General features: G+C 42.5%; 1 protein-coding gene across 1 annotated transcript in view; it reads left to right on the top strand.

Annotated features, from left to right (window-relative positions):
* LOC137430032 (ephrin type-A receptor 3) overlaps positions 1-19,927 on the top strand; it is a 493,848-nt gene that overhangs the window by 319,421 nt on the left and 154,500 nt on the right. Inside the window, exon 8 of the mRNA XM_078780089.1 lies at positions 7,189-7,659. Coding sequence (XP_078636215.1) covers positions 7,189-7,659 — 471 coding nt within the window. The remainder of the gene's footprint in view (positions 1-7,188; positions 7,660-19,927) is intronic.

The following is a 19,927-nucleotide window of genomic DNA, read 5'->3' as shown; positions in this document are numbered from 1 at the left end:
ATGTCTGATAATGTCTGGTCTCTCCCTCCCATTGCTTCTTAAAAAGGAGAAAGACAAAGGATGGTTGGTGAAAGGATAATGTCTGGTCCATGGAGTAAAACATGGATACTTTTGTCACTCTTTCAGCCAAACTTTTGCAGCCACAAGTGACGTGCAATAGCGTAAGCCAAGGCCTTTTGTGCAAGACTCATTAATAGGGAAAAATATGTTTACATTTAGAGATCACATGACAGTTGTACCATCTATTAATCTTGCTTGACAGGTAAAGCATGCACTTATAAGCCTATTGCAAGACAAAATATCTTAAACTTAGTTGAAGTTCAGTTTACGGGCTTACGCAATGGTGACTACATCAAGGCTGTGACAGGCAACCCTCACCCCCCTTAGGCATCCGATTTTCAACCTGGAGGTTAATTGCTTCAGGTAAACCTGGATATTAAGTGACGTCCGGGCCTGTTAGTGCCTGCCCTTGATTATCCCGCCCGTTGGAAGCAATTTGACAAGCAAACAGATGTCAAATTTGCCTTCAAGTATGGTGCCGGGCAGTCCATGTTCTGCAAGAATGTGTGACGTGATTGACTTTGTCAAAATCCTGCGGAGGTGTATTCCTATTGCTTTTTTGTCTTATTGACAATTTGTTGATGTGATGCGTTTTAAGTATCCAGCAATACTCACGGTAGACACACGAGCCCCCAGTACACTCATCACCAAGCCAAGGTGTGCACCTCACCATGCTGTAGCAAGATTAACTTTTGTTCAAAGCTCTCTCTCTCTCCATTGCTCATGCTTTAATATTTCACACCCTATAATCTCCGTCATACATCTTCCTTCACTGCCATTCTCTGGCAGTGCGCACATATCCAATATCACTTTAGCACTTCGCAAATTTTCATTAACTGTATTCTACGTGACCAGGGTCACGTGTGGAGCAGCAAAGTAACGGCCCAAAGCCCTCGGTTCAAATCCACCTGATTGTGACCTTAGTTGGTCCATCCGAGCAGTAAATTGGCAAGCTTGTGGATCTCTATTAGAAGCATAACGTTCTACAAGACTGCAATCTCATTAATTCCACTTGGTACAAATGTGCTTATAAGAATCCTTGCGAATTGTCCCTCGTCGATATTTGCTCTTCGTATCACAAGCAAAGCTTGTCTACACGAGTGTGACGAATGGTGGCACGAAAAAGATTGCAAAGAATATTGGTAAATGCCTCTAACTTATCGGCTTAAAGGCACAAAGCAAAGTCGAAGCCGGCCTGGTAATGGATTGGAGATGTCAATGTTGGCTGGAGACCTCTGTTGGTAGCACGCTAGTCCCCCGAGCTGTCTGATCATGGATTTCTTCCCATACCGGGTCAAATCCACCGAAAAATTACCGATTTTGTGCATCTGATGATGAGCTCTGTTTCCCACCCTTGGGATGGAGATGCAAACCTGGCTGTCCTATATGCACTCTGGTTGTGGATGCTAGAGAGTAGGCCACGGTGTGATAATGCCATGGCTACATATACATGAAATTGGATGACGTAAGTTTATGATACAAGGATGTTAAGGGGAGTAAGCATGGTGTTGGCTTAGCGGTTAGGGTGCCGGCTTGGGATCCTAGGATCCTGGGTTTAAATCCCGGTCGATCGCTGAATTAACACGGGGGGGTTGACTCAGCCTGTCATCCTTCCGAGGTCGGCAAATTGAGTACCAGTTCGCTGGTAATTCCCTGTGTGTCGCAAGAGGCGACCAACAGGATTGGCGGCAGGAAGGACATCCGGCCATAAAACATTGCTTCAAAAAGGGGACCATGGTGCCCGGAAAAGGCTAACCCCTGCTCTGCGGGGAAAAATGGCCTCTACAGGTGGTTGGTTGGTTGGTTGGTTGGTTGGTTGGTTGGTTGGTTGGTTGGTCGGATGTTAAGGGTAGTAATGTTGATGGCATGTGAACAATGTACATATAAGTCTTCGTATATTTCCTTGTGTGCATTGAATGTCAGGCTGGGTTACCGGTTCGTGAAAGTCTTCGAACAAAAACGTTTCCCAGGCGATCCTTCAAGACAGTAGTAGTAGTAGTAGGTAGTAGTACGTTGTACGTACATTTGAATAGAATATGACAATCATCGAGGTAAGATAATTGAGTTGATACATTCCAGGAGTACTTGAATTAGCATATGTACAAGTATGTGACCATGATTTCACATCATGGAAATGTCCAAGGGTATTCATCCTAGTCTTGTTGCATTCACCAATGTCTTCTACCGACTCCTCTCCGGCCTTGCTCCCCCAGTTCTCTCTGTGCTCTGTCCCCCAAATATTCCTACAGGTCGCACAAGATCTGCCAGCAACCCTCTTATGGTTAAACTGCCAAAATCTAGGCTCTCTGCTCACCTTCACTCCTTCATTCCTCTTTTCTCCGACCTCTGGAACAAACTCCCTCACTCTCTTCAATCCCACTCCTCTCTCCAGGTCTTTAAAACAGCTGTTCACCACCACCTCTTATCTTCCCCCATCCAAAACCTTGATCTTTTTTACCCCTGTTAATTCACCCCAGATCCACTTTTTTGAAATTCTGACTTCTCTCCGGGAAGTCCTAGCAGTGTCCATGTGTTTTATACCTCTCGCTTACCACCCCCTTCCCACGCCTTCTCCCCCCAAGCCCTCTCCCTACCACAGATCTCCCGATGTTCCTGCTCTCAAATGTTGTCCTTGTGTGCTTCCCTCTCTCTCCCCATCTTGTCTCCCGCTCCCTTTATCTTCTGTTTTATGTGTCAGTTTGTCTTTTTGTCATTAATGTTAGCTCTTACACGAGCCTCGTTCTTGTATACAAAAAAAAAGAAATGCACTATTATTTTTAACACACTTTGATCATGTGCAAAGCAGAAACTCGGAAAACTCTGTGTGCCATTGACATGTTTTGGTGCCTGTAGCCCCACAGCTGACGCATCACGTCAGGGAATAGTGTGAGGAACAGTGTGATTTAAAAGTCAGGGAATATGTGAGCATTTATGATGAATATGTTTCTATATGTTGGTACGATTGGATTCCTTGCCCCTGAAAATGTAGGTTTAGCTGTTAAAATCAAGACCCTAGGTCATCTAGAAGCCAAGATATTGAGAAATATCAATTTTTAGCGCGGCCATTTTGAAAATCCAAGATGGCCGCCATGGAACCTTCCATGCAAATGAAAACATCACTTTTCCGATTGGTTATACTATAAAGTTTCCAAAAAAGTATAGTTTTGCAAATCTCCAAGAAAAACCAACGAAAATACACAGTGAACCTGACTAATGCCAGACAGCCGTTTAGGAGCAGGATAGTGTGACGTACGGACAAACAGAGCCGTTTAGGAGCAGATAGCATGATGGACAGACAGACAGACAGACGGAGCCAAATAGGAGGAGATAGAGTGATGGACGGACAGACAGATGAAGCCATTTAGGAGGAGATAGCATGATGGACTGGCAGACAGAGCCGTTTAGGAGCAGATAGCTTGACGGATGGACAGACAGACGGAGCCATTTAGGAGGAGATAGCATGACGGACGGGCAGACAAAGCCGTTTAGGAGCAGATAGCTTGACGGATGGACAGACAGATGGAGCCATTTAGGAGGCGATAGCATGACGGACGGGCAGACAGAGCCGTTTAGGAGCAGATAGCTTGACGGATGGGCAGACAGACGGAGCCGTTTAGGAGAAGATAGTGTGATGGATAGACAGACAGACAGAGTACTTTAGGAGCATATAGTGATGGACGGACAGACAGATGGAGCCATTTAGTAGGAGATAGCATGACGGACGGGCAGACAGAGCCGTTTAGGAGCAGATAGCGTGACAAACGGACAGACAGACGGAGCCGATTTGGAGGAGATAGTGTGACGGACGGACAGACATATGGAGCCGTTTAGGAGGATATAGAGTGATAGACAGACAGACAGCCGTTTAGGAGCAGATGGCATGACGGATGGACAAATAGACAGATTGAGCCATTCAGGATGAGATAGCATGACGGACGGACAGACAGTGCCGTTTCAGAGCAGATAGCATGATGGATGGACAGACAGACAGATGGAGCCGTTTAGGAGGAGATAGTGTGATGGACGGACAGAGCCGTTTAGGAGGAGATAGTGTAACGGACAGACAGACAGATGGAGCCGTTTAGGAGCAGATAGCATGACGAATGGACAGAGCCGTTTATGAGGAGATAGTGTAATGCGGGGACAGACAGATGGAGCCATTGAGGAGCAGATAGGGTGACAGACAGACAGATAGACAGACAGACCATTACAATATCCCCCCACCCCCAGTTCTTTTTTCAAAAAGCGTGGTGGTCTTAACAGAGTTTGGAATAGTGAATTATTATGAAATATGTGAACAGAAACATGAAAATTTAAATGCACCAAGTTTGTTCCAAAACATAATGGCTGCACATGCGATATTAATTATTCTTTATGAGCTAGCTGCTCCTGAAAGTGAGATTTTAATCTTGGGTTTCTTTACAGAATATTTCTAATTATAATTTGATTACACAGAAGGCAGAGAGAAAATGAAGTAGTGTTATTCTGTGAATAAAGGTTTATTCAAATAACTTCAAAAGGAAAAAGGGATAATAATAAGGGCTGCAGTGTGTGTTGAATGCTTGAATGAGATTGTGTGATTGTGCACGCTCCTGATCATCTTCGTGTGTGCTTGTTTGAGTGTGCTTGAATGAGATTGTGTGATTGTGCACGCTCCTGATCATCTTCGTGTGTGCTTGTTTGAGTGTGCTTGAATGAGATTGTGTGATTGTGCACGCTCATGAGCATCTTCGTGTGTGCTTGTTTGAGTGTGCTTGAATGAGATTGTGTGATTGTACACACTCCTGATCATCTTCGTGTGTGCTTGTTTGAGTGTGCTTGAATGAGATTGTGTGATTGTACACACTCCTGATCATCTTCGTGTGTGCTTGTTTGAGTGTGCTTGAATGAGATTGTGTGATTGTACACACTCCTGATCATCTTCGTGTGTGCTTGTTTGAGTGTGCTTGAATGAGATTGTGTGATTGTGCACGCTCATAAGCATCTTCGTGTGTGCTTGTTTGAGTGTGCTTGAATGAGATTGTGTGATTGTGCACGCTCATGAGCATCTTAGTGTGTGCTTGTTTGAGTGTGCTTGAATGAGATTGTGTGATTGTACACGCTCCTGATCATCTTAGTGTGTGCTTGTTTGAGTGTGCTTGAATGAGATTGTGTGATTGTGCACGCTCATGAGCATCTTCGTGTGTGCTTGTTTGAGTGTGCTTGTGTGAGATTGTGTGATTGTGCATGCTCATGAGCATCTTCGTGTGTGCTTGTTTGAGTGTGCTTGTGTGAGATTGTGTGATTGTGCATGCTCATGAGCATCTTCGTGTGTGCTTGTTTGAGTGTGCTTGTGTGAGATTTTGTGATTGTGCACGCTCATGAGGATCTTAGCGTGTGCTTGTTTGAGTGTGTTTGAATGAGATTGTGTGATTGTGCACGCTCATGAGGATCTTAGCGTGTGCTTGTTTGAGTGTGTTTGAATGAGATTGTGTGATTGTGCACGCTCATGAGGATCTTAGTGTGTGCTTGTTTGAGATTGTATGATTGTGCACACCATGAGGATCCTTCAATGAGTGCTTGATTGAGAGTGCGTGCATGAGTTTGTTTGGGTGTTCATAGTCATGCATCCTTGTTTGAGTGTGCTTGTACGTACAGTGTACCCTGCGATCACAGCTTATAAGTTTACTCTCCTCTGTGTAAAAGACGAGCACAAACATAAATTAATAAGCAAGCACATACTTTACCTCTCATATCATTTAATCTCCCATCTCAAATATGGCTCAATGAGTACATTTTTTGTGAATACCAAAAGCTTTATTACTTTATCATTCAATGTTGAGAAGATGATTAACTTGCACTGGGCATGTGTGTTGGTTTCTCAGCGGAGTGGAAATTCAGAATGAATTATGTTCACCGCAGTTTCAATGCATTTATGTGCATAGAAATTGCCTGAAAGTATGTGCAAATACAAATCATAATTGATGGGCAATTTCCATCTGATTATTCTAACAATTCACTAATATTCAGTGCAGTAGTAAAACATACAGTGATGACATTTCTCTCGGTTTTTTTTCCGCATCTTCACATTTAAATGCACAAATCTAATGGTGCACCGCCATTTTGAAAATCTCGCCTCAACAAGGAGCCTCTATAGGAGACAGTTGTAGGGACAGTTGTAGGGGCAGTTGTAGGGGCAGTTGTAGGGACAGTTGTAGGGGCAGTTGTAGGGGCAGTTGTAGGGGCAGTTGTAGGGGCAGTTGTAGGGGCAGTTGTAGGGACAGTTGTAGGGGCAGTTGTAGGGGCAGTTGTAGGGGCAGTTGTAGGGACAGTTGTAGGGACAGTTGCAATGCCCTTCAAACCAGCCGCATCATTACTTGGCTTAGGTTTGGAGTTTCAGCAACAATTCTCAGGTGGAAGGATCACAACAGTTGTTGATGTATTACGTGGACTGCAACTAACCAGAATGTCTAATTAACGTGCATCTTCATGATGTGGTCTGCAAAGTGTCGGTCTGGCCTCCATAAGCACTGGTGTGTCTTGAATAAATGGGTTTTTTTTTTACACTTTTGTTTTGCTAAATAACAATGGTAAAGTCTTAAATCATGTTTACGGCCTTGCTTGAAAATGCTAGCTGATGACGATGGAGCCAATCAGGCACAGAACTGCTAATGAATCTTCATTGCTCATCTAGCTCCCATTTTAACGGGTGTGAGCCGTCGAAGCTCTGTCATTTGGAGATGCTGGCACCATTGCTCTGTGCTATGCCAGCCGCTTGCACCTGCCGTTCAAGTGATGTATGGGCATGCTGAGATTGTAATGGGAAAACTCCGTCTGTCGTCTCAATGAGCCTACGCGGTGAGACAGGGCAGGTTGTGGTTGATCTTTCCTGGGACTTTATTTCCAAGGGCCTATTCATTGACCTCCTTTGCACCCCAAAACATCACAGAGTGTCATTTTCTTTGCAAATTGGTTTTGCAGATAAAGCAATCGAAACTGAAACACACAGAAAAATCTGAAACACACAAAAAATACAAAGCTTGTTGTGCATCCTGAGAACCTTCTTAAAGTTGTACGTATTCATTTTTATTTGATTTTGAATGGGGTCACCCATTAATGTTGCCATCACTTGACACGTTGTGATTGCAGGCCCACCTTCACCACCTCGTGGATTGGTTGCCAGCCTAAATGCCTCGTGGGTCACATTGGAATGGAGTCCTCCATCAGACATTGGGAGTCGGATGGACCTGGCGTACCAGGTGGTGTGTCAAAAGTGCGCACAGAATGTTAAGGACGTGCTTGCGAACTCAAACGGCACAGAAATGGCCGACGGCCTTGTTCGACGGTTGAACAACAACGGAAGAATGGCTGTCGCTGCTGCGATGGTGCCCGGCACTGAAAGCGGGCTGGAGGAGATTGCTAAGGGCGGTTGCACACCGTGCGGTGAAGGGGTGCACATCCTTCCGGGAGATGTGGACCTCAAAGAGACGCGGGTGACTGTTATGGGCCTGGACTCCCAATATGACTATGTTTTTGAGGTGGCTTCTCTCAATGGTGTTTCATCACGCAGCTCGAAGGCCCCAGCTTCTGTTTCTGTGCGGCTCTCAATCAACTCAGCAGGTAGGCGCCCAAAGTGGCTGTCTCATCCTTCTTTATATTGTTTAGCAAATTGTCTTAATCTATTCATTCTAATACTGCGTTCTTGCATTTGATGTTCTGGAAAAGAATTCTGCATTTTAAAAAAATTGTTTCCCATAACTGTAATGCTTGTTGTATTGTGGATTCATCAATAACGATACTTTATACAATACTTGAAATACTGAAACAAAAACAAATATATTAAGCTCAAAGGAAAAAATGCAAAACAAAATTATCGTAGTTTAATTTAAGACAGAATACGTTTCTTTTTTACTCGTTTAGACAGTAAGAATACTACATACAGTGCATTCAGAAAGTATTCAGACCCCTTCACTTTTTTCACATTTTGTTATGTTGCAGCCTTGTGCGGAAATCGTTTAAATTCATTTTTTCCCTCATCAATCTACACTCAATACCCCATAATTACAAAGAGAAAACAGGATTTTAGAAAGTTTTGCAAATTTATTAAAAAGAAAAAACTGAAATATCACATTGACATAAGTATTCATACCCTTTGCTATGACACTTGAAATTTAACTCAGGTGCTTCCCATTTCTCTTGATCATCTTTGAGATGTTTCTACACCTGGATTGGAGTCCTCCTGTGGTAAATTCAATTGATTGGACATGATTTGGAAAGACACACACACCTGTCTGTATAAGGTCTCACAGCTGACAATGCATATCAGAGCAAAAACCAAGCCACGAGGTCGAAGGAACTGCCTGCAGAGCTCAGAGACAGGATTGTGTCGAGGCACAGATCTGGGGAAGCCTACAAAAAAATTTCTGCTGCATTGAAGGTTCCCAAGAGCACATTGGCCTCCATAATTCTTAAATGGAAGAAGTTTGTAACAACCAGGACTCTTCCTAGAGCTGGCCACCCGGCCAAACTGAGCAATCGGGGGAGAAGGGCCTTGGTAAGAGAGGTGACCAAGAACCGGATGGTCACTCTGGCTGAACTCCAGAGATCCTGTGTGGAGATGGGAGAAACTTCCAGAAGGACAACCATCACTGCAACCCTCCACCGATCTGGGCTTTATGGCAGAGTGGCCAGACGGATGCCAAACAATTCAATCTTGGTTTCATCAGACCACAGGATCTTGTTTCTCACAGTCTAAGAGTCCTTTCGGTGCTTTTTTGCAAACTCCAAGCGGGCTTTCTTGTGTCTTTCACTGAGGAGAGGCCTCTGAGGAGAGAAGTTTTCAGTTTTCAGTTTCAGAAGTTTTTAGTTTTCACTGAGGAGAGAAGTTTTCAGTTTTATTTATAATTAATATTTATAAATTTATAATAAATATTTCATTTTTTTCTTTTTAATAAATTTGCAAAACTTTCTAAAATCCTGTTTTCTGTTTGTCATTATGGGGTATTGAGTGTAGATTGATGAGGGAAAAAATGAATTTAAACGATTTCAGCATAAGGCTGCAACATAACAAAATGTGAAAAAAGTGAAGAGGTCTGAATACTTTCTGAATGCACTGTATATACATATATATAATGAGTGAACGAGCGACTGAATGAATGTGCTGATTTATTTGGCAGTAACGTAAATCAGTCTGGTGAATTTCGCTCCGCAGCAGTTGGTCCGGCATTGAATTGATGACCCCCGGAGGACCTTTGGCCTCATTTAAGGACTTGACACATATATCTGGATATATTGCCCACCCGTCCCATTCTGCTGCTCCCATGACTTTTCGCTTCTGCAATGTATCTGGTTATAGCAGCAATAGCAAACTCGGTGACCTTACTTTGGCCCTGACAAGTTGAGGTACCGCCTGTGATGTTGCTGTCAGAACAGCTGGCATGCCGTGGACCACAAATGGTATTTCAGCTAATGTGGTGAAATGTTCCTTGAGCTTTCCCGATGTGATGAGACCGTTGGTATCAACACTAAATTATTACCCAACACTGACAAATCAGCACCTGCATATTGTAACTGTATCAGCCGCTTCATTCCTCAGGCATTGCAGGGCCCAGTCTCACCTGCGCTTCTAAACATACCACTAGCATTGCAGAACTCACACCATTCGCCAGCTCAAGAGCAGCTCGCAAGCAATTTGACAAAAGGTCATCGGACTCTCTTCATATTGTTTGACATTTACCTTCAGCGATTTTGAAATACCGTGCTACATCCAAATCCGAGCCCCCGCCCCATCCCTCTTGTGAACGCATTTCCTTCGGGAGCCTCATCCTTCCTATTGATCACTACCTGCTCAAGGCTGCTGGCAGTGCAAGTGCAGAGGCAGAAAGAACGCAAGAAAAAGACGCCAAACTTGCCCGGATTGTGAAGCACTGGACTCTGAATCCGAACTTCATCCGGTTTCTGAAAGGATCGTTTTGGAAACGGCAAATACCTGCAATGGCTGAACATTCGTCCAAGGCCACTTTCTAGCAAACGGTCCAGCGTTCATTTGTGAAAATGTTTTCACCTGCTCTGCTTCATTATGCTTGGCTAACAGGTCATTGTCCCGTTTTGTGAGTTAAATAACCATCTCGTACGTGTGTGATGTGACCTTGCGGAGACGGTAAGTGAGGGTGTAATGTTTGACTTAATACCTTGCCCTTTTATTGGTGCACTATCCATTTACATTATCAACAGTACTCATGTTTCAAATCGACGTTAAGCCATTATCGCTGTCGCTTGCATTAGCGTCGATGTTCCTTTTTCCAGCATTTTCATTTACACGGCACACCAGCAAACGCATAATAATGTAATTATTTTTTTCTGGTTCATACATCAGATTCTATAATTAACAACACGTGTCTGGTTCTATTGTTAAACTATTATAATGAAGGATGTCAGTGTTTTTCCGTTGCACTCGTTGGATATCGTTTGTTTGAGGCTTTATTTATTATTTATTTATTTTGGTGAAGTTTTCTGAACTTCGTCTGTCTTGCTGAAGAACACCCTTCCCATCCCACCCGATCCCTTCCACACTATATAGTTCACTGAACAAACCATTCTCAGTTTCCTTCCTCGTATTTAGGTTGTTTGCCCATCTCCTCACTTTCAAAATTTTCAGAACCCATCTGATCGCCACCCAGTCAATTCCTTCCCTACAGTCATTAGTAGTGTTCATCTATACATTCACATTTTAATTCCTTCCCTACAGTCATAAGTAGTGTTCATCTATACATTCACATTTTAATTCCTTCCCTACAGTCATAAGTAGTGTTCATCTATACATTCACATTTTAATTCCTTCCCTACAGTCATAAGTAGTGTTCATCTATACATTCACATTTTAATTCCTTCCCTACAGTCATAAGTAGTGTTCATCTATACATTCACATTTTTATGTCCTTCCCTACAGTCATAAGTCGTGTTCATCTATGCATTCACATTTTAATTCCTTCCTTTCAGTCATAAGTAGTGTTCATCTAAACATTCACATTTTAATTCCTTCCCTACAGTCATAAGTAGTGTTTATCTATACATTCACATTTTAATTCCTTCCTTTCAGTCATAAGTAGTGTTCATCTAAACATTCACATTTTAATTCCTTCCCTACAGTCATAAGTAGTGTTCATCTAAACATTCACATTTTAATTCCTTCCCTACAGTCATAAGTAGTGTTCATCTCTACATTCACATTTTAATTCCTTCCTTTCAGTCATAAGTAGTGTTCATCTAAACATTCACATTTTAATTCCTTCCCTACAGTCATAAGTAGTGTTTATCTATACATTCACATTTTAATTCCTTCCCTGCAGTCATTAGTAGTGTTCATCTATACATTCACATTTTAATTCCTTCCCTACAGTCATTAGTAGTGTTCATCTATACACAACATGCATTTTAAGGCAATTTTCCCCGCTAGAGCGGGGGTTAGCCTTGCGGTCCCCATGACAATCTTCTCCATTTTGCCCTATTTTCTGCATCTCTCCTTGTTAACCCCCTTGCCCGCATTTCTTCTTCCACCATCTTTAGCCAAGTCTTTCTCGGTCTTCCCCGTCCTCTACTTCCTTCTACATTAACTTCCATCACTCTTCTCAACCAGTCACTTTCATCCTTCCTCAATACATGACCAAACCATCTCAACCTGTTCCTCTTCACAGCATCAATCACAGGCAATATTCCCATCATCTTTCGCAATTCATCATTTGTCCTCCTCTCTCTCAACGATACTCCGCACATCCATCGAACCATTCGCATTTCCACCCTTTCCAGCCTTCGTTGCTGCTCTACGTTCATTACCCATGTCTCACTCCCATAAATCACAACACTTCTCACACATGCAGCATACACCTTTCCCTTCAGCTTCAGCGACACTCTCCTCCTCATCAGCACGCCACTCAGTTCCCGAAACTTTTTCCATGCACATCTCACTCGAGCAACCGTTGCCGAGTCTGATCCACCTTCTCCATTCAGCATGTCTCCGAGGTAGCAAAATGTTTTCACACCTTCCAGCTTCACGCCATCTCCAAGATCCAACTCAACATTTCCTCCATCTGCAGCTCCCTCTGCGCACACCTTACATTTGAATGTAGCTGCCACACTGGTTAATGACCCTCTCAGACCACTACATTTTTGATGAACCCACTCAGCGCACATTGTACACTGAATGGAGTTCACTCCGACACCCTTCCTGCACACAGCACACGGCCACTTCCCAGTTCTTTCCACCTCACCACATGCTTTACCACTTGCCATCACCTTTGTCTTTCCGATATTCACCTTCAGACCTTTTGTCTCCATACATTCCTTCCACTTGTTCATCTTTTCCTTCAGTCCATCCATACTTTCCGCAATTTCCGCAAAACCAACCCTTCAGTCCATCAGTCCATATACATTCACATTTTAATTCCTTGCCTACAGTCATTAGTAGTGTTCATCTATACATTCACATTTTAATTCCTTGCCTACAGTCATTAGTAGTGTTCATCTAAACATTCACATTTTAATTCCTTCCCTACAGTAATTAGTAGTGTTCATCTAAACATTCACATTTTAATTACTTCCCTACAGTCATTAGTAGTGTTCATCTATACATTCACATTTTAATTCCTTGCCTACAGTCATTAGTAGTGTTCATCTAAACATTCACATTTTAATTCCTTCCCTACAGTCATAAGTCGTGCTCATCCATACATTCACATTTTAATTCCTTCCCTACAGTCATAAGTCGTGTTCATCTATACATTCACATTTTAATTCCTTCCCTACAGTCATAAGTCGTGTTCATCTATACATTCACATTTTAATTCCTTCCCTACAGTCATAAGTAGTGTTCATCTATACATTCACATTTTAATTCCTTCCCTACAGTCATTAGTAGTGTTCATCTAAACATTCACATTTTAATTCCTTGCCTACAGTCATAAGTAGTGTTCATCTAAACATGCAGATTGCCATTCCCTTCCTTGCAGTCATTAGTCGTGTTCAGCTAAACATGCACAATGCCATTCCATTCCCTTCCCTACAGTCATTAGTAGTATTCACCTATACATGCACATTGTCAATTCCATTCCCTTCCCTACAGTCAGTAGTCGTGTTCACCTAAACATGCACATTGCCATTCCATTCCCTTCCCGACAGTCATTAGTAGTGTTCACCTAAACATGCACATTGTCATTCCCTTCCCTACAGTCAGTAGTCGTGTTCACCTAAACACGCACATTGCCATTCCCCTTCCCTACAGTCATTAGTAGTGTTCACCTATACATGCACATTGTCATTCCATTCCCTTCCCTACAGTCAGTAGTCGTGTTCACCTAAACATGCACATTGCCATTCCATTCCCTTCCCGACAGTCATTAGTAGTGTTCACCTAAACATGCACATTGTCATTCCCTTCCCTACAGTCAGTAGTCGTGTTCACCTAAACACGCACATTGCCATTCCCTTCCCTACAGTCAGTAGTAGTGTTCACCTAAACATGCACATTGTGCCGAATTCTCTCATCTGTCACATATTTTATTCCATTTTTTATTTCATTCCATGTCCTCATCATTTCTCATCCCTTCATCTGTCAGTTATTCCCTTGTGTTATGTGGTCCTCCCCGACCCCCTGGTCACGGTGTACCTCCGAGCCCCGAGAGGAGCCACAGCAGAATAATGTGTTACTCCGTGTCAAAATCACTCGTGAAACCACACCAATGGTTATCAACAAACAAATATTGTATTAAAATTCACACCAGAATAACGATACAACAATAATAGCAATCAACAATACAATCAACACATCTTATGATGGTACCATCAGCTAGGGTAAGATAACTCACTGTGCTCCATGTGAGTGAAAAAGAACACTCCCCAATGTCTCTATAGCTCAAAGGTGATCCCCTCCAGCGAGCGTCAGAGCGATATCTAATCGAAACCCGAACACCGTTCAGATGACGGGCTCAGTCACACCGCCAAAACAGCACAAAAGGCGTAGGCGGCCGATGCGGTGCAAAAAGTCACGTGGTCCAAAACCGCGTAAGGCAAACTCATGGAGGAATGGGAAATCCAAAGGCGCCCTCCAGGTATGAACATTCAGGGTTCAGTCGGCGAACCGCAAATTAATCTTCAAACTCCGCGTTGCACACACACACATCCCAGATAGACGTCGGAATGGTGAAAAAGGCTGACGGGAAGCATAGACCTTTTTGCGATGAGCAAAGCGCTTGTGTTAAAATGGCCGACGGCTCGTATTTGAGTCGCAACGACCCGGCGATGGTTCTTCAGAATCCCAACGCCAAACCTGACCACGCAGGTTTATCAATGCCAGCGATAACACCTATCGCAGGAATTCCTTTCAAGAAACTCCAAGTTCACTCGCGACTTTCGTTTGACCACGCTCGCTCCGGAGCTTGAAGCGACCAGCTTTTTGTCCGACTTTTTGCCCCCTTCTTTTCTCTCTCCTCTTCTTCTTCGTCTTCATTTCCCGATCCGGTTTCCTGTTTCATTTAACATTAACCTTTTTACCTTTTGACAATAATAATGGCTATTTCCCTCAAACAATCATAATAATAATACATAGAACCAGATATGTTTCAAGTGGATGAAAACCACAACACCGGAGTGACGAATCCGTAACACTTGGTGCTCCATGCTTATAACCCACTGGCTTTAGCTCAACCATGAGACATTATCCATTACTTTGTGAACTATTATTTAGTTAGATCGATCTTTTTTAACCTCATTTTTCTCCTCCAACCACTATTGGATTCTAATTGGCTCGTGAAAAAACGTCTTCTTCAAAGACATTAGCTGATGTCACTGGACTAGGATGGAGACAATAGTCGGACAGATCAACACAATCTAGGAGATGTCTATGGCATTCAAAAATGTCTTGGAATGAGATACTTCCAATCCTCCAAAATATACCGTTTTCATATTTTTTTTTCAACATTCATGTCTGTATAGTTTACAAGAACAAAGCATTTCCTTGCTAATTATATAAATACTGATTTAATCAAAGATACATAAACGTTGGCGTTTCCTGGACTTTCATGAAGATCTTGTTCCAAGAACATTTGGAATGCCACTCGTAATTAAACCTGAGATCCCGGCATCATGTGCTCTGTCCTCAGATGGGAATGGCAAACAGAGCATCCCTTAGTGATGCAATCAGTGAGCATTTCTAAGTGTACAAACTTGCTGTCATTTCATGTAATGTCAATGCATGCAAAACTTATCCCAAGACAATGTAGAAGGAATTAAAAACTGAGCTATAATGAATGCAAATCATTGTTTACAAACGTTGTACAAATGCACTTAATTGTGTCTCCCAGTGCCTTGTCCTACCTGTGACAAACGTACAAAAAAATATTTATACTTGCACACTACCATACCGGTCAAACGTTTTAGAACACCTCAATTTTCCGGTTTTTATTGAAATTTACGCAGTTTACTGTCCAGTGAATAACCTGAAATGGTACAAAGGTAAGCAGTAAACTGCTCGAGGTTAAAAAAAGTTTAGGTTAGCAAAAACGGGAAAATAATGTAAATTGCACAGTTATATTGAAAAAAAAGGCCTTCTTCAGGGAACAAGTAATGGGTTAACAACTTACAGCTGTTCTGCAGCAATGTAAGTAAATTAAGCCTTGAAAGTTGATGCAAACAATTCTTACAGGTGTCCCCAACCTCTGCTGATTACTTGATTACAAACCCCCTGTCTGTATAAAAGCAGTATTGGAACAGACTGTTATTACACCCTCTGAAGCATTATTTGGACAATATTGCACTGCAGGAAGTAGTATATTGGAAACTGGAGGAAACTCTGACAGGAAGAGGTCTGGCAGACCCAAAGCCACAACAGAATCAGAAGACAAGTTTCTGGGAGTCACCAGCTTGCGTGATAGGCAGCTCACAGGACAACAGCTTCAAGCACAGCTTAACACTGGTCGAAGTAAGCAAGTCTCAGTTTCAACTGTGAAGAGAAGACTTCAAGCTGCAGGTTTGACAGGTCGACTAGCTACCACAGCATTTTGCAGTGCCATGCAATACCCTCTGGTATACGCCTAGTTGGTCAGGGGTTTATCCTAAAGCAAGATAATGACCCTAAACACACCTCCAGGCTATGTCAAAACTACCTTCGAGGAAAAGAACAAGACGGTAGGCTTCAAATCATGGAAAGGCCAGCACAGTCTCCAGACTTAAACCCCATCGAGCTGGTTTGGGATGAACTGGACAGAAGGTTGAAAGCAAAGCAACCTACAAGTGCAACACATTTGTGGGAACTTCTGCAACAGTGTTGGGAAGAACTTCCCGAACAATATTTGATTTCCATTGTATAAAGAATGCCACGAGTGTGTTCAGCGGTTATATCTGTAAAAGGTGGCTACTTTGTTGAGTCAAAAATTTCAATTAAATTTTGTTAAACAAAATGATTCTATGATTTCTTTTTTTTCTCCAATTGTTTATTTGTTCTATGCTTCATTTCAGAGTACATTGAGACATTAAACTGCGTAAATTTCAATAAAAACTGGAAAAAATGAGGTGTACTAAAACTTTTGACCGGTAGTGTATGTTCAGCAGTATTTTGAATGCACAGTGGCTCATGAAAAAGACAAACGGAGAGAGAGTGTGTGTATGTGTGTGTGTGTGTGTGTATATGTGTTTGTTTGTGTGTGTGTGTGTGTGTATTTGTTTGTGTGTGTGTATGTGTGTGTTTGTTTGTGTGTGTGTTTGTGTGTGTGTGTGTGTGTGTGTGTGTGTGTGTGTGTGTGTGTGTGTGTGTGTGTGTGTGTGTGTCTGTCGTTGGTTATCTCCATAACGATGTAATGTCAGATATGCTGTCACAAGTGAATGAAAATGCAGTTACAGACCAGTTTCGCCCTCTTTAGGCATCATCAGGGCAACACAGCAAGTTTCCATCCACTCGGGATTTCTGAAACCTTACGCATATATACCAATCAATGTGTGACTCGAAACTGTGACATTAACATCTGCCATCTTATATCATCGTTATATCATCGATATAATGCTATAATTATAATTAGCTGTCATCATCGTTATAATTAGCGCTGCGAGATTATCTTCGAGGAGCCGCAGACAAAACCGTGCGTTGTGGCGGAGACGTCACGGCGTTCGGCTCAGGTCGGAGAACGGCTTTACATCATCATTGCTCCAGACCGCATTCAATAACTACATGGTATTCATAGAATACTTACCCTGCGCAGTCAACGTGGTGCAGGCCAACTCTCCTGGTTTTTTTCTTTGATGCAATATGGCCGCCAGACTACGTGAGCAATTCCATCATAAATTTATATTCTGTTGTATAATTGTTGCGTTGATCACGTTCAATACGTTTCAAACTGATCACACTAAGCTATGACCCTGTCAAATTATGACGTCATAATTAAGGCACCAATGACGTCATCGTTATCAACACCTATTCCGCATATAGAGTTCTTTACGATGAGCCACGTTTCAATTTTTTACATGGAGTGGTTTTGGAGATATAGAGGTGCAACGTTTTTCGGTTTTTCCCAAGATGGCGCCTGTACGACGTGTACTATGATGTCATAATTATGATTAAAATATTATACAGGAGGAGGCGCTCCTATGGTAACAATTTCGTGGCAATCAGACCAAGAATTGCATAAATTTTTTTCATACTGATTGGATGGAGTTCTTCTTGTCGAATGATGACGTCATAATGAATGCACCGATGACATCATCATCAACACATCTTATTCCCCATGGGGAGTACTTGACAATGAGCCATGTTAAAACTTTTTTTCCATTGAGCAGTTTGGGAGATATAGAGGTGTAACGTTTTTCCAAGATGGCGTCCGTACCACGTGACCTATGACGTCATGATTATGAATTAAACCATTCAGCAGGCAGAGGCGCTCTTATAGTAAAATTTAATGTCAATTGGACTAAAGATTGCCGAGTAGATGTATTTTAAAAATGCAGACACGCACGCCACACATACGTCCGCAACCGAATGCGTAACCCTGCTTTTCGCTTCACGCGTGCAGGGTAATGACTCCGGTCTATGCGTGGTGAAGCGAGAGATAATGCTTTCGCGTGACAGGCGGTGCTTATCGTTGCCAGGACTGTGTAGCAAGGGATGTATGGGACTCGGTTCCGGCACTCTCACCACTTACCGTTTGGAGTGATTGGTAGCTATATAACCATAAGGTTTCTGAAGTATACACGGTGGTCCAAAATGATGTGCAACTTTTCAAAGAGCTGTCATTATTTTACTTATATGACCCTCTTTTTACCTGCGACATGTCGCAGATCTAAAGAGCTTTGTGTTACTGTTATTATTGTCGTTGGGGTTCTTGTTCGGGGTCTTTTTTTTTTTCTGCACCTTTTGGTCGGACAGCTGCTGAATTGGTATTGGTTGGACCCACATCTGTCGCTTGACTTAACCTACCATAGCACCGAGACGTAATGAAATATCCGCCATCTTTGTTTTCTGGTGGGCCTAAAACATTAGGCCTGTAGGCCTCTGCTCATTATACACTGCCTGGGTAAGTTCCATCAGATTTCCATTGGCTTTGTTTGGGTCGAGTTATTCATGATGAGGGACCCAGGAAAAAATCTGCAAGAGGACTATTGCAAGTTCTCCTAAAAGGTTGCCATGCCGACTTGCACAGCTGGTGGCAACTACTTGCACGACTTTTGGCAGAGTCGTACATGATGATCTGAAACGGTATCTGTTCAATATACAGTTACTGCAGCACCATAACGAACAAAGAAATCGGGGAAATACCCCTGCGCACTCACTTGGTAGAATAAAGCAGTGTACTACACCAACTAATTAAGGTATTTTGAACAGTATCACGGTATTTAAACCAATTTCAATGGTTGCTAGTTGACAGGGAATAATGTAGAATCCTACTAACGTAATCCTAAGACGTTAAACAAACAAATGCTAAAAAAAAAACAAATGTTAAAAAAAAACAAATGACAGATGCCTCTCCTCAGTGAAAGACACATGAAAGCCCGCTTGGAGTTTGCCAAAAAACACCGAAAGGACTCTTAGATTGTGAGAAACCAGATTCTGTGGTCTGATGAAACCAAGATTGAACTGTTTGGCTTCCGTCTGGCCACTTTGCCATAAAGCCCACATCGGTGGAGTGTTGCAGTGATGGTTGTCCTTCTGGAAGTTTCTCCCATCTCCACACAGGATCTCTGGAGCTCAGCCAGAGTGACCATCGGGTTCTTGTTCACCTCTGTTACCAAGGCCCTTCTCCCCCGATTGCTGTTTGGCCGGGCGGCCAGCTCTAGGAAGAGTTCTGGTTGTTCCAAACTTCTTCCATTTAAGAATTATGGAGGCCACTGTGCTCTTGGAAACCTTCAATGCAGCAGAGATGTTTTTTGTGGGCTTCCCCAGATCTGTGCCTCGACACAATCCTGTCTCTGAGTTCTGCAGGCAGTTCCTTCGACCTCATGGCTTGGTTTTTGCTCTGATATGCATTGTCAGCAGTGAGACCTTATATAGACAGGTGTGTGCCTTTCCAAATCATGTCCAATCAATTGAATTTACCACAAGTGGACTCCAATCAAGGTGTAGAAACATCTCAAAGATGATCAAGAGAAATGGGAAGCACCTGAATTAAATTTCAAGTGTCATAGCAAGGGGTATGAATACTTATGTCAATGTGTAATTCCAGTTTTTTCTTTTTAATAAATTTGCAAAACTTTCTAAAATCCTGTTTTCTCTTTGTCATTATGGGGTATTGAGTGTAGATTGATGAGGGAAAAAATGAATTTAAACGATTTCAGCATATAAGGCTGTCATATAAGGCTGTTTTTTATATAAGGCTGTTTCACATAACAAAATGTGAAAAAAGTGAAGAGGTCT

Source organism: Myxine glutinosa, chromosome 6, assembly GCF_964187855.1.
Source record: "Myxine glutinosa chromosome 6, kmMyxGlut1.1, whole genome shotgun sequence".
NCBI classification, from domain to species: domain Eukaryota; kingdom Metazoa; phylum Chordata; class Myxini; order Myxiniformes; family Myxinidae; genus Myxine; species Myxine glutinosa.
This window is presented reverse-complemented; position numbering and strand designations above follow the sequence as displayed.